The 15,760-nt window shown below is 39.6% G+C and overlaps 1 protein-coding gene across 2 annotated transcripts in view; it reads left to right on the top strand.

The window, feature by feature from the left end:
* The window catches only part of ATG7 (autophagy related 7), a 230,381-nt gene that overhangs the window by 42,773 nt on the left and 171,848 nt on the right, over positions 1 to 15,760 (top strand). For both annotated transcript variants that reach the window (XM_044916407.1, XM_021695209.2), the window contains exons 9-13: positions 471 to 592; positions 4,364 to 4,454; positions 5,244 to 5,388; positions 8,595 to 8,753; positions 14,727 to 14,921. In XM_044916407.1, coding sequence (XP_044772342.1) covers positions 471 to 592; positions 4,364 to 4,454; positions 5,244 to 5,388; positions 8,595 to 8,753; positions 14,727 to 14,921 — 712 coding nt within the window. The remainder of the gene's footprint in view (positions 1 to 470; positions 593 to 4,363; positions 4,455 to 5,243; positions 5,389 to 8,594; positions 8,754 to 14,726; positions 14,922 to 15,760) is intronic.

The following is a 15,760-nucleotide window of genomic DNA, read 5'->3' as shown; positions in this document are numbered from 1 at the left end:
GCTTATCCAGGTAGTGTGACTGGAGAGTACACACAGGCTTGCTAACTACTCCTGAACTGAGGTGCTGTTTCATAGAATGTGAGTTCAGAGGGGAGAAGGGGGATCAGGAGAACCCATGTATGTCTTAGCGGTTCTTTTTAATGTCTTGTAAGCTTTTTCCCCCTGTATTTAAGATGCATTTGTCAGAATTATTTATTTGTAATGTAATTGTTATATAAACTTCACTTAGAAATCACAGCCAATTCATTGTTCAGTCTCTAAGCATTTGGACAAAGGAAAGCATACGTGGACATGTTCAAAATCTCTCAGAGGTTAAGGCCGTGCCCCAAGAGTGTCAGGGAGGCATAATTAACAATGAATTGAATACTCTCCAACTGGTTTTGCTGAAGCTCTTATGTGAGCTCTTTCTTTTCCTTCCTTAAAAAAAAAAAAAAAAAATGAATTAATTCAAACCTGGGGCCTGACATCAGGAGTAGCAGTTTCCAGTCTGTTGAAGTCCTCTGCTTCCGGGACCGCACCATGCAGGGGGTGAGAGACATTGCCCACAGCATCATCTTCGAAGTGAAGCTTCCAGAAATGGCATTTAGCCCAGGTAATTTGCCGGTCTTTGAGAATACATATAATTATCATTTATCAGAAACTGAAGCAAGTTTAACTTTCCTTTCATCCCTTCACAATGGCAGCAGAAGGTAGGGAAAAGTACAGCTCCTAACTCTTTGCCCATGGGAACACCTCCCTTGAACAGAGGGCACATTCTGCTATTCAGAAAGAAACAAAGGCAAAGATTGTCCTCAGGAAATTTCCTCCAGGCATTTTTTTTTTTCCCCAGTCTTGAGATTTCTTCCCCCCACCCCCCGCAGTTTTTGTTTCACATAAAATCTTTATTCCTGACCTTTCTTATAGGAAGAACAAAATATTAATACACTTACATATTTATTTGTTATATAAGGTTATGTGTGATCTTTCTCTCTATATAGTAAATCAGTCAGCAAAAGTGCCATTTCTCCTTCCACATTTAATATTCTTCACTAGATCCTGTGGGGTAGACATCAGCTGTTATCTCCATTTCATAAGTTAGGAAACTTGGGCTCACAGATATTTTATAGATGTGTGTGTGTGTGAACATACATTTATGTATTTATATACATGTTACAAAGATAGAATACATACTCAGATTCGAGTAAAATAAAGATAATAAAACCTGCCTCATGGAGTCTCCCTTAGGATGAATGTGTGTCCTGGGTAAAAGACAGCGTACAATGTCTGGTATATTATGGGCATTTAATAAATGCTAATTTATGTTAATTTCCTATCTTACACAAAGCCCTGCACTCCAAAATGATCCCTCAGATATCTATGACTTACATGTTTTCTAGGATACCTTTACACACATTGTTTAATTTGCTCTTCACCACATCTGCATTGTTCCAAGGCACATTGCTTTCTTTCTTCTGGGGGTCCTATGCCTCAGAGAGAGAGAGAGAGAGAGAGAGAGAGAGAGTGTGTGTGTGTGTGTGTGTATGTTAGGGAAAGCAGTGTTAGCATTTCTTCTGAGATGTCATTTCTAGAGTGAAGTAGGAAGGTTTCAGGATTGGCTCTGAGGGCATTTTATCAGTGATTCTTTGCCGCAGCACTGATTAATGTCTTAAATAGATTTCTTGAAGAGATTAACAGAGGATTTGGCTTGGTTAGGCAAAGAAGGCTATAGGTTAAGTTGAGAGCCCTAAGAAATCCACTGCTTCCCTGCTGTCTTTAGATCCATGCATTTGATTTAGCACCCTCTTCTGGCACATTCTAAAATAGCTTCCATGTGCTATTAGCTGAGGTGCCATACCTGCATGCTAAGCCACAATTGTAGATAGTTCTAGGGGAATGGGTGAGTTAACTAGCAAGTGATATGTGCCTGGTCTGTGCCTGGCAGGCCACCCGGTGCCTTCCACACTTCCTCACTCACTTAATCCTGCCAGCTTCTACAGAGGAGGCACTTTTGTTTCCATCTTTATGATAAAGTCATTGTATGATTCTTCCTTCACAGCCCCAACAATCTCACTGATGCTTGGTGAAGCTGGCAAAGCCTGGAAACATTGCACATTTCCCTTTTGGAAAAGCTGCTTCCTATCACCCAATAAATGCCTTCAATACATCTTCTTTATGCTTGATAGTGAGTGTAGATTATTTAGTTTAGGAAAGGCAAATTTTCTTTTTTTCATGTAAATTAATGTTTTCCCTCTTAGCTCTAAATAAAACTTTAAATAAAACTTCGTAAAGAGTTATTCTATATCATAGTATGAAATGAAGGCTATTGATACGGTAGTATTTTTTATTATTTTGAAGACAACCCATAATTGCAATGACAATGGCATAAGAAGTATAATTTTAATCATCTTTTGTTCCTCGTGGTGCAAAGAGCCCACTGTCCATCGCTGATACAAAAAGTGTTCTGGCATCCAGCCGAGGGAGGCAGCAGACTCTGCTGTGAGTGGGACATTCTTCATTTTAATTCCTGTCCTTGATGTTCTCCTCCTGCTTGTTCAGCTGTGGGAAAACAAGACCTAATTTTCTCCTAAAAAAATATTTTTCTATTAATTTGGGGCGCGTCTTATGGATGTAGTTTATATAGAGGCAGATAGGATAGATTAAATACTATTGATAAATTACATTTTTTCATTGTTAATAAGCTTAAAGTATATCTAATTTTCTTAGAATTGGCTGTAACGTTTTGAGTACAGAGATGTTTTCGTTGGAAATGAAATTTTGTTTTTGTTCTATGACTTCTTATCTGTAACAGGAGAAAGCTTAGGTCAGAGTTGTTAGTTACAGTACTAGACTGTGGTTCTGAAGTTCTTTCAAGTTTTTGCCTATATATTTGAGATTTTTTTTATTTAATGTAAGAATACTTAAGGAAAACAAACAAAATATGAATTTAGTAACATGTCTGAACTCCTTTTCCCAGAAAAAAAGAATTTTGAACTCTTAACCACTGTAAGAACTCATCTTTTATATCATTTTTAACTTTTTGTTACATTAAAAAAAAAAAAAAAAGGACCACATCAGAGTGCCTGAGTTAAAATGGGAAGGGACATTTGTTTTCTGGCTCCTTGCTGTGAATGATGTCTCCAGCCATAGCTTTCGAGGATAACTGACCCCAAGGTTTTCCATTGGTCATCCTATCCCAGAAAGGAAAGATGGCGTTAAGAAAATCTACACCTTCTAGGTCCTATAATTATATTGTGCAATACTATTTGAAAAACAGAGGTCAAAAGCTAAAAAGTTCCCAAGGAAAAAAAAACAGAAGTGCTGACAGCAATCTAAAAGTAGGAGAATGGCCAAAGAACACCAACATACAAATTAGAAACATACAGTTCTTCCCAGTAGTCCTATACATTTTTAAGTCAGGGAGTTTCTGTTCCTTCAGAGACTGTTACTTAAGGCAGACATTGGAGGGGATGCCAGCAGCATAGGTCGTGGCCAAGTGAACTCCCTGATAAGGAGTTGAGGCTTTATTGTGAATTTCAGGTATTTGGTGAGAATGGGAGAGTGGCAGATGTCCTAAGATGTGAGGAGTGTAAGAGAGGCCCCCATTAGCAGGTTTCCAGCAAGGAAGTCAGATTACCATTAAGGTGAGAAAGTAGCAGGAGTATTCTAGAAAGCAAGTGAGACACTTGAGAGGATGTCATAGTAGTAGAATAGAGCAACCACGGGACACTTAGCCTCTCAGAGCATCACACAGAACTGGAATTGGAAGTTCAGAGGCACCCGTAGCAGAGGTTAAAAGAGGTTAGTGGAGAAAAGAGAAGTCGGGGAAGGGGAAGGTCTGAATGGATAAGGATAAACTTAAAGGAGAGGGCAGCTTAACAGAGGGACAGGCTAGGTGTGCAGTGACAGTGTTGAGAGGCTGAGCAGAGGGACATGGTAAGGATGAAGAACAGGAAGGAGGAACTGAACGCAGAGGTTCAAAGCCTGGTGGGAACTTCAGCAGAAGAGGGCGGTCATGCTAGCTGGGGTTCCTTGGAGAGAGAGCCCTCCACAGGGTTCTACCTGTATACCTGTATCCCAGAGAGGATTGTCATATTTTGAGCAGCTGCCAGGAACTGGGGAAGTGGAGGCAACTCAGGCCAGAGTCAAGGGCTATTTCAGAAGCCGCTCTCCAGGAAAACCGTGCTCAGATCCGGTGGTCTCTCAGCAAGGGTGCGGGTAGTTGAGGAAGATGGCGAGCAACTTAGCAAGTATGTGCAAATTCAGGCCCTGGAGCCTCTGTGAGAAAGAAGTGAACTGAAAGCTTATCAATGTGTGGTCCATCTTGCTACTTACTTGTTTTTATTCGTCCCTCCTTCGTTCAACTCACTATTTTATTTGCCTTAAGATTGTCCCAAAGCAGTTGGATGGGAAAAAAACCAGAAAGGCGGCATGGGACCGAGGATGGTGAACCTCAGTGAATGTATGGACCCTAAAAGGTATATTTTGGAAGCTGTTTTCTCCACTGGGGCCATTTATCACCAGGACACACAGCACGTTCTGTCAGGCCAACCGCATTGCTCAGCTCAGCGCAGGGGGTGCTGTTCACGTTGTTGAGTGTTCCTCCACTTGTCGCTGCCTGACTCTTGACTTAAGTGTGGTTGTGAGAACTAATACCACCGATGGAGATTCGGAAGGGCACACAGTTCATCTACTCTTCTAGACATTATAAATTTTGTTCTTGCTTTGAGCTGAGACTCTCAAACCTAGTTAGTACAGATACCTACTAACTTTTAGTCCTTTATTCATGGCCCTTTAATTTTTCCTATTACCCTATATTGAAGGACATTGTAAGAAATATTTCAAGGAAACCAACATTGTATTTAAGGGATGATATAAGTGCACCCTTTTTTTGAGGGTATGTGGAAAATATTTCTTGGTTTTCAGTATTAGGGAAAACTTTCCTCTTAAGGAGCTGGTGTTTTTTTATTTATAGATACAGTGACTCCTATAAGTGGTCATGTTTGCATTTTCACCTTGGCTGCTAGGGGCTCAGTATCATTTGTGGCCTATCACTAGCAGTTGCAATGGTCTATGGTCTACACTGGCACAAATTGTGTGCCATTTCTCCTCCCTATTGCCCTAAAGCTCCATCTTATTTTACCTTTGATCCCATTTTGCTCAGGATTTGTTCCTCATTTTCTTGTTCGGATGCTTTCTGTCTTTTTAGGATAAGATGGGGGCATAAATGAGTGACTGAATGAATAAATAATTCTGTCATTTTCTAGGTTAGCTGAGTCATCAGTGGATTTAAATCTCAAATTGATGTGTTGGAGATTGGTCCCCACTTTGGACTTAGACAAGGTTGTGTCTGTCAAGTGTCTGCTGCTTGGAGCTGGCACCTTGGGTTGTAATGTAGCTAGGACATTGATGGTAAGTTGGTGGAGGCCAAATGTACCTCTGAAGCTGTGGCTTCTTTTCTTATTTTGCTGTACCAGATTGCCTTCCACCTCCCACATTCCCCTTCCCTCCCTCCCTGTCTACTTCCCTCCCTCTCTCCCTTCCTTTTTTCTTTTCTCAGTTATCTTTTTAACTATAAAAGGAACTCATACTTTTATTATAAAGTAGAAATAGAAGGTCTTTCTCCACCCCCATCTCAAGTCCCATTTCCCAAAATTAAGAAGACTTCCTAGATTAGTACACAATATCATATTCCTTGAAGTTTTCATAGGCAGATGCGAACATAGAGAGGGACATTTGTCATCTCTGCTGTCATTTGTTTACAAAAATAGGATCATAGTATACTGTCTGTAACAGGTTTTTAGTCTTAATAGAAAAGTGATTGTGGTTCTCTGTGTGTTCCATATAATTATATGTAGTATTTTGTTGTATGACTGTGTCCTCAATTTTTTTCAACTTCAGCATATTTTTTTGAGATGCGTTGAAATGAACATTTTTGTATCTTTACATATGTATAGGGTTATTTCTTTAGGAAAAAAGGCCTAAAAGTGGAATTATTATTTTAGAGAGAATGTACTATGTGTGTGTGTATGTGTATATATATGCAAACACACACACGCACTTATATGTACAATATATACTATGTACAATATGTTTATATGCGGTTTTTTTTCCAAGCTAAATTACCTTCCAAAAACATTTTACTAGTTTGTACTTTCAGAAACATGTACAAAACAGAGCTTTTTAATTTGCATTTCTTTTATTAGTGAGAGTAACTCTTTAATTTCATTTCTTTTGTGAATTTTATTTCTTATTCATCTAAATTTAAAATTAATTGACACAAAATACATATGGTATTCTCTTAGCATCTTTAAAACTCTCTATCTTTTTAAAAAATATTTCTTCATTCCTAAGGTTGCATGTTTATGTTTTCTCTTTTTTTCTCTTATTCAGACTTGCCAGAGAGGCTTGTCTATTTTATCAGTCTTTTTGGAGGACTAAGGCCTTGATTTATTTATTAGTTCTATAGTTTTTAGTTTTGTTTTGCTTTGCTTTTAGATTCATTACTATCTACTTTTATCTTCATTAATATCTTCCTCTTTTGTGGAATCTATTTTATTGTTCTTTATCTGGCTTCTAGAATTAGGTGCTTAGGTTTTCTTAACATTTTTAAAAATTATAACGGCAGTGGAAACCTGTAGAAAATTTGTTAAGTATCAGAGTTATAAAGCAGGAAAAGAAGATACCCATTTTCCTACCACTTTTTCACTCATTTCCTTTAATGTTTGTTAAATATATATTTAAAAATCTTATTTATGATAATGTCTCATGCTTTTATCTATTAACATTGTAAACACTTTCTCATGTAATTAAAAATTATGCCTATTAAGTGTTTTTAATGACTATAGAATATGCCTTTTTATATGATGAAATATACTGTTCTGAGACATTCCCCTAATGGTGAGCATTATTCTTTTTATTAAATATTTATTTATTTATTTATTGTTTATTAAATAAAACAATATTTGTTAAAATATTGTTTCCAATATTTTACAACTGTAAATTATGTTGTGGAACATTTTTGTTAATATTTCAGATTACTTCCTAGGATAGATTGCTGGAAGTATTTACTGAGGATAGATTGCTGCAATTAGGCCAAAAGATACGAACATTTGAAAGATTGTAGAAACATATTGCCAAATTGCTTTCCAGAAAAATTACATCAGTTTATATTCTCAACCCGTACAATAGCTTTTCGTCACCACATCCTCACCAGCATCGAGTGTTACAGTCTTCTTTAATCTTGGCAGATCAGCCATTTAAACTGTGTAGCATTCCAGGAAGCCAAAAGTTGAGATCGAATGCCCCCTGCATGTGGCTAACCTATGGCCTGTTTGTAATTTACCTGGCTTTCTTCCCACTGCCCAGCATCTTCCCAGACTGCCTTCCTTGCTGTCCACTCAGCATTGCTTTAAGGAATGTAAAAATACTTCAGAAATAAATGTCCCCAAACCAAGCACAAGTGACTTTTAGATTTTTCATACCTTTATTCTGCCTCCATGGTAGATTGCTTTGCTGGTAAAAGTCACTTACAAAACTAGGTGAGTAGACCAAAGTTTACCAGTGGGCTTTCAAAACAGATAACTTAAACTATGCTTTTGAAAGGATGGATTCTGGCCTGTCCTTCTCAACCCTGAACATGCATCTTGGGTTCTTGTTGACTGTCCCCTTGGAACCATCAGGCTAATTGAGTTTCTGAGTCCCTAATGGAAAGATATTGAAATAAGAGAGAGAGCAGAATCAGCTTTGTAGCCAATCATGGCAGGGCTTCTCTTAGATCACTGTGCTTTTTTATGATCTGCTAAAATACACCCTGCACCTCACCCTCCAAAAAGTAGGAATCTTCATTTGGTTGCAACTCTGTGGATCTAATTCCTTCCCCACCATTAACCAGATCTATGACCTTAAGTGATTTCCAGGCTACTCTTGCCATCTTTATAGAACAAAATAATTGGACTAAGGATGTTAGAGATTCCATCTCACTTTAAAATTGTGTGGTTCTATAAGACTTTATAGGAGTTATAATTGAAGTATATGAAATCATGTAAACTATTTCTGAGAATATAGAATTGTCTCCTGCATTACCGAATATTAATAAGGACTTTACGTCTTGAAGAAGTAGTACAAAATCTTCTCTGACGTTATACAATGGGGAATAACTCATAAGTCATTTTTCTGAGGAGTTAATTCAGGCTTTAAGTGAGTTTTAATGTGAGCTATTATTTATACTTAATTATTCATTAAGGGAAAGCAAGGACATTTAGGGGCTTATTGCTAATCCTTCTAAGACAGCAACATAGACAATTCTTATGGGACTCACCTCCAAATCTTTCTCTGGTGCCACTGTCAAAAATAATGAGTTATTAGTCAGACCCACTCTGACATTTCTTAGTCTCATTACTGCAGAAAACTAGGCACCGGCTATATAATTATTTTGTCTTTTAAAGGAAGTTGACCATCTGTTGATCAGAAACTGAATTTGCACAGTGCATTTCCTGAAGTTTTCTGTATTTGAGGTTCCCAAGCTGATCCAAAGCAAAACCTCTTTTAGGGATTTTAAGAGAGACACTCCGTGACATGTTCATCAGAAAACACCATGATCTCTTGTTTCCCTGCAGGGTTGGGGCGTCAGACACATCACATTTGTGGACAATGCCAATATCTCCTACTCCAATCCTGTGAGGCAGCCTCTCTATGAATTTGAAGATTGCCTTGCAGGTGGTAAGCCCAAGGCCCTGGCTGCAGCAGACCGGCTTCAGAAAATATTCCCCGGAGTGGTACGTTGATGCTGTTCGGGGATGTCAGAGCTTGTCTCCTATAGCTTCCCACAATTACTCTTGGGGAATGAGGCCCTGTCGTATTGGTAAAAGAGAGTTGGATGTTTGTCACTTACTACCCGGGACTTCATGATGTGGCCAAGCCTCTGTTTCCAATTTGCAGAGATGGGCATTGAAAAACAAAGCAAAACTCTCATCTATTATTGTGAAAATAAAACGAAGAATTTATGAAAAAATGTTTTTGTAAGTTGCAAAGCATTATCTGAGTCTAAGTTGAGGAATTTGGGAGCATGCATATTTTTATATACTGCCTTATTCCAAAGGTATTCTTGATAGCTCAGATATAGGATATTCTTTCTCCTTCATCACCAGAATACTTGATAGTTACTTAGTACAGGTTTATGAAATTAAATTGAATGTAGTCTGCGCAGAAGGAAGATCTGGCTAAATATTCAGCTTTTTACTTGAGCTGCTTCTTATTTCTGAGTTGCATTGTTTACTTTAAAAACACCAGATAATAAGAGACAAGTCATTCAGCTCATTTGATTCAAAATCTTGCCAGGTTTTTTTTTTTTTTTTTTTTTTAGGTCATCCACAAAAGAAAATGTGCATCTTGCATGCGTAATCAGTTTATCTGACAGAAGTTAGGTTAGATGTCTCCAAAGCATCTGCTAACACTTAAAGTGCCACAAGAAGCTCTCAGCGCTAGCTAAAAAAAAAAAAAAAAGCCCCCGTTCTCAAGGTTTTTCTGTTTAATCACTCAGTATTAGATTCATTCATTTTAGTTCTGCTTTAAAAGAAGCAATGTTGTTGGTTTTGTCCATTTCACCGGTGATCCAGGGGAACATCATCTATTGGGTCTAATTCAACACTATTGATTGAGCACCCACTGTGTCCCCAGCTAGATGCTGGAGGCCAAAAGAAATAAGAATGTTACAACCCTGTCATATTAGTTAGGTTTCTGCTACATTATTGCATGTCACACAATCCTCACATCTCAGTGTCTTATTATTATAAGCATTTATCTCACACTCACAGGTCTGCAGATTGGCTGTAGCTTAGCTGCTGGGCTAGGCTAGACTCCAGGCTTTAAGTCAGGTTCCAATCTGTGCTGTGTGTCATTGTTTTAAGATCTGGGTTCAGGGAGCAACAGTCATCTAGGTCATGCTCTTCTTATGGTAGAAGGTGGAAGTGTGAAAGGATTGGTGAAAACTTATTATACCTCTAAAAGTCTCAGCTCGCCAGTGACACAGTGCAGCATTCTCCATCCCCATGCTAAAGCCAGTCACAGGGCCAAGCCCAAAGTAAGTGGTGTTGGACAGTCTACTCTGCCTTCCTAGTAGAGGTCCTGCAAAGTCATGTGGCAAAGGGTGAAGACATTTAATTCTATTAGTGAGAGGCAGTGTAGAGTTGGGAAGAATAATCCAGTCTGTCACTGGAAAGTGTTATGAACTCCCCTCAGGGCCCAGACAGACCTGGCTTTGAAGCTGACCTCTGCTACTAACTAGTTGCCTGAAATTTTTCCTTGTCCAGATGGTCTGTGATCCAGTGCAGTCCTCCCTATTTATTTGTTCAGTTATTCTTTCCTTATTCATTAAATATTTAAGGCCTCTGTGTGCTAGGGACTGGGGAACAAAACAGACAAAATTCCCTCTCCCCTGCATGGAGCTTCTGTAGTCCAGAGGGGGGACATGGTCAATAACTCATTCCATAAACGGTTGTAATTGTAGTGAGTGCACGAAGTAGGAGCTCCGTTGCTGTGAGGACATTTACCAGGCAGCCTGACCTGAGCTAGACTCGCTTGAGGAGGCTAAGTCCTAGGGTGAGTGGGGGTCAGCTAGATGAAGGGTGGCAGAGCTGTCTGTGCAAACGCCTGAAGCAGGAGGCAGCACAGCACTTCTGTGGAACTGAAGGGAAATAGGGAGCCTGAAGCATGGAGGTCAGGAAGACAGAGAAGGGCCTAGGGCAGAAGCTAGGGCCAAAGGTAGGGCTGACTCACGTTGGGCCTTTGAGATCAAGTTCACCTTTCCTTGAAACCATCAGCCCACCAGGGTCAAGCGTCCTCCTTGGCGTTTACATTGTGCTACTGTGCTTTCCCTACTGGGTTATTCAGTCCTTGAGGCCAGGACTTATAAAGAATAATGGATAATGTGCACAATCCATTAAAGTCCTGGTGTAATCCATCATAATTTCACCTACGGGTTACCCAGGCTTATGGTGCTTTCTTTGTATGTTCGGTTTGGTGTCATTTCCTTCAGCAGATACTTGCTCATCACCTTCCTCATACCAGGCTGCAGACACGTCTAAGGGAACAAGAACGTGGAAAGAACTTTTCTGCTGCAAATACCCTGTCTACTCCTGGGGTTAAATTAATTGAATAGGAAAAAAAAACATTAATAAGTCAAATAACTATTTGAAGTAACCTTTTCTTTTTTAAGACAAGGCAATAAAATGTAGGATTGTGGAACCGCACCAGAGATTTTAAAACCCAACTCTGGACATCTGTTTTCAACCCTGATGAGTAATTGGTTTTGGACCAGCTCTCCTACCATAAACAATTATGCAACTGGGTAAAATACATAAAACGACTCTCTCCGTCAATGAACAATGGAAAGACTGTGGTCCTAGACAGAAAGGAAAGAAAGAATGTCCCAGCCCATTGCATGGAGGCACTTTCTGGCCCATGCCAGAGCCCATGAGGAGCCCAAGGAGATGTTCTTGGGCTTGATGAGCTGAGGAAACTAACATCCAAGTTCAGAGCAGCTAAGGGAGCTGGAACGCACTGGAGAATGTATCAGACATACAGGAGCTGAGCAGAGAAGTAGTCTGGGCAGGATCTTGAGTCTTTGACCAGATCAAGCTGCATGAGCTCAAGGCATGACTCTGTAAGCCTGGGCAAAAAAGCACCACTGTCTGCTGTGAGCAGAATGGAGATTCCAGAGCTCCCCCAAGGCCAGGAGACATTAGAATCCCATCTATCCAGAATGGAGCGTCCTCACTGAACACCCTGAGCCCTAGGTGACACTCCAGTAAGGTCAGAACTAAGCATAAAAGCTGAACTACAGAGATTCCAGGAGAAAGCAGCAGAGTAGTCTTGTGATAGGCAGAGGTTTCCTAGGGCCCAGGAAATACTGACCATAGTGAAAAAATGGATAACTTGGACTTCATCAAAACCTAAAACTTCTGCTTCCCAATCGATGCCATTAAGAGAATGAAAAGGCTGGCCAAAACCCAGAAAACACTCACACTATGTCTATTTGGCAAATAGCTATTATCAAGAATCCATAAACAACCCCTACCACTCAATAATAAAAGGACAGGCAAGGCTTTTTTTTTTTTTTAAGGGGCCAGAGACTTGTGCAGACATTTATTTCATAGGGAAGATCTATAAATGGCCAGTGCACACATGAAAATGCTCAACATCCATGGTCTCAGGGAAATGGGAATTAAAAACCATGAAGATATATCACTACATACCCACTAAAGTGGCTCAAATTAAAAAGACTGACAGGGCTAAATGTTGTCAGGCTGGGGAGCAACCAGAGCTCTTGGTCTGCTGCTCAAACAACCACTTTGTAAATCAGTCCAGCAGGTTTTCATGAAACTAAGCCAACCTAATGACCCAGAAATCCCCCTCGTAGATGTTTATCTAAAGAAAATGAAAATGTATATACTCTAAAACACTTACAGAAGATTGTCCATAACAGCTGTATTCATAATAGCCAAAGTTTAGAAATAACCCAAATAGCTGTCAATGAGACATTGAATAAACAAATCGAGCTTTTTCATACAGCAAAAAGGAACACACTCTTGATACGTAACAATATGGATGGACTTCAAAAGCATTATGCTGGGCAAAAGAAGCCAAACACCAACAGGTATAAACTGTGGGATACCATTTATATGAGGTTCTAGAATAGACAAAACTAATCTAGGGTTTTAAAAAGTGGTTGCAATAGTCGTTGTCCCATTGGGGGTGGGGAGTAGTGAGGATTGACTGGGAAGGGGCACACAAGCATGTTCTGGGGTGATGGAAATGTTCTGTCTTGATAGGTGTATGCAGTGGTTAATCTGCAGTTTGTTGAAACACCCAACTGTACATTTGAAATCTGTGTATTACACTTTCTGTAAACTATCCTTCACCCTGGCTACACATTTGAATCATCTGGAGTGTTTTAGAAAATATTGATGGTAGGGCCCACTCTCAGAAATTCCCATTTAAATAGTCTGGGGAAAAGCCTAGGCATTAGGAATTTTAAAACCTCCCTAGGTTTTATCTTATCTTATCTTATCTTATCTAATGTGCAGCCAAGGTTGAAAACTACTGTGTTGAAACTTGCTGAATTCCGGCCTTAGGCATGTGAATCTAAATGGTGGGCTGAGAGCCAGTCCTAAGTAGGCTTACTGGCTGAAATTTTAGCAAGCAGAGAATCATTTAGGTCAGTGAAGTAGGTATGGATCTGTATTACTGAAAAGGTCAGAATTGGTGTTGAGTAGTTATGCTTTAATCTTGATGTCATTAATATACCTAAATAATACCTTTTTTAGATCAAGCTACTGCTGTTTAAAATATTTTGCCAACTGTAATAAGACAGTAAGGTATTAACATTACTGCAGTTTTTTTTTATTGTTTACAATATTTGATACATGATAGATGCATAATACTTAATGAGTGAATTAATTAATGAGGTCCAGATAGCTGTCTCTGTAGTGTTCTCATTGTTAAAATGGACTTGTTTTGAAGCCTCTTTCTGAAGTCCTTTCTGTCTGGTGTCTTTTCCTGCTTTGCCTGAAACTTTTTTCCATTCTTTTAAATATCATTGCTTTTGCTACTATTGTCCGTTTCTTGAATCCCGGAGATTAGGTTTAAAGTTTAAGATAAGGAGAAAATAGCTACAATTCACAAAAATAGATTTTTCCTTTGTAAAAGGACCTACTTATTCTGGTTTCCACCGCCCCTGCCCCCAGCTGTTTTTCCGGTAGGTGACAGGTTTTGGCAAATGAATGAAAAAGCTAATGTTTTCAAACTCCTCCCTGTGCCAGCACTATGCAGGGGATTAAGGGTGTGGTTTGTGATTCTAGAACACTGTCTTTTCTGTGGACAGTTAATGTCCCTGGCTTCGTTGACACCCATATGTGACTCATAGTTAATCTGCAAAGACACAGTGGGGCCTTCCGGGGACCAGTGGTAAATTACAGAGCTGTTCTAAAGCCCCTTTGAAAACTCCTGAGTCCCCACATTTGAAGAGAATCCGGGCCACCCGACAACTTCTTTGCATAAGGAATGAAGCTTCATTTGAGTACCACACTCTGTTATAGCTCATCCCCCACCTGTCCCCTCCAAATGAATATCTATCTACACACTTATAAGTAGGTTTTCTGGTTGTAAGTTAGCAAATAGAGTTTTTTGGTTTAAAGAGCTTTTTTTAAAGTGAGTATACCTCTAAGATTAAGACAAGACTATCAGTCATTCTAATCTTATGTAAGTTTATTAAATGTTTTTTATTATAATATCCTATTTGGAGATGTTATAGACTAAGGAAATGGGGTTGCAATTTGGGAACTAGTAGGGAGAAACAACTGGACAAAGGGGACTTGAGCACAGGGCACTTTGATAGAGGTTCCTGGCCTCAGATTATAGGAAAAACCAAAGGTACGGTTTTCTCCAGTGTCCTCCTTGCCTCAGATGGGAATTACTTACCTCCTTCTTTGGAACTAGGATCCATATGTCTCTGCTTGCTGCTTTATCCAGGCTCAGGGACCCTGGGATGACAGGACAAGATAATCTAGGATGTAGAGGTGAAGAAGGTGCAGGGCGCAGGTAGCAAAAGGGACAAGCAGCAAAATCATGCACAGAGAAATTTCTGGTTACAAGCGACCACACATGCATGCTTGTAGCTATGGGGAGACATGGGCTCTAAGATATCCCCTATACGTTTGCTTCAGACATCTGTATATCTGGTCTTTCCCCAGAATGCCAGAGGGTTCAACATGAGCATCCCGATGCCTGGACACCCGGTGAACTTTTCCAGCGTCACCCTGGAGCAAGCCCGCAGGGATGTGGAGCAACTGGAGCAGCTCATCGAAAGCCATGATGTCGTTTTCCTGTTGATGGACACCAGGGAGAGCCGGTGGCTCCCTGCCGTCATTGCCGCGAGCAAAAGAAAGGTAGAGTGTGTGGATCCTGGCGCTCTTGTGTCTGGTTGGAACTTGACGTGCCATCACCCTGGAGGGAGATCTGCCTTCTCTCCAGAAGAGAGATATGCTGTGGGTGACCTAGTGACATCCCAAAGGCTGCCACTGGCAGGCGCTGTCTTTGCCTCACACACCACCATCTAGTATAATAGGTATCGTCTATTTAATTTTCACAGCAACCCTTTGAGGTCCTCTAGAAGGGATATTTTACTTACATTAAAATGTAAGCTCCAAAAGGACAAAGACTGTCTCATTCCCTATTGTTTGGTCAATGACAACTTCAAGGGCCGACAGTACTGAGTGGTTAAATAAATCATAGCACATAAATATGATGGAATACTATGCCTTGTGGGGTGATTCCAAATACCGCTGTGCACAATTATGTTCTCAAAAACTTTAATAACATGGAAAATATCACATTATGTTAAATAAACAAGATACGATATTATATATATTTAATATGAATTGTTCATATCTGTAAACATATAAACATTTATATTGTTTGGCAAGAGGGTGGGGAGGAGGCAAGAAGAAGGGAGAAAGAAGGGGGAAGAAAAGAGAAAGAAAGGGAGAAAACAACAGGAAGAAATATCCAAAACTATTAGTAGTAAGTGTTTGAGCCATGAGATTGTGATTTTTGGTTTTTTTCTGGTGAACCATTTATTTTCCAACTTTCTATATAACCAGAAATTTAGGAGAATAAATTAAATTACAACTAAGAGAAGTTCTAGTATAAGTGAGAAAAAAAGTGTCCTTAAAAAATCTGTGTGAAGGTTGAATTGTATAGTGTGTGAATTATATCTCAGTGAAGC

This window comes from Neomonachus schauinslandi, chromosome 1 (assembly GCF_002201575.2).
Source record: "Neomonachus schauinslandi chromosome 1, ASM220157v2, whole genome shotgun sequence".
In the NCBI taxonomy this organism is placed as follows: Eukaryota; Metazoa; Chordata; class Mammalia; order Carnivora; family Phocidae; genus Neomonachus; species Neomonachus schauinslandi.
The sequence above is the reverse complement of the archived record's forward strand: the minus strand, read 5'-3'. Positions and strand labels throughout refer to the sequence as shown.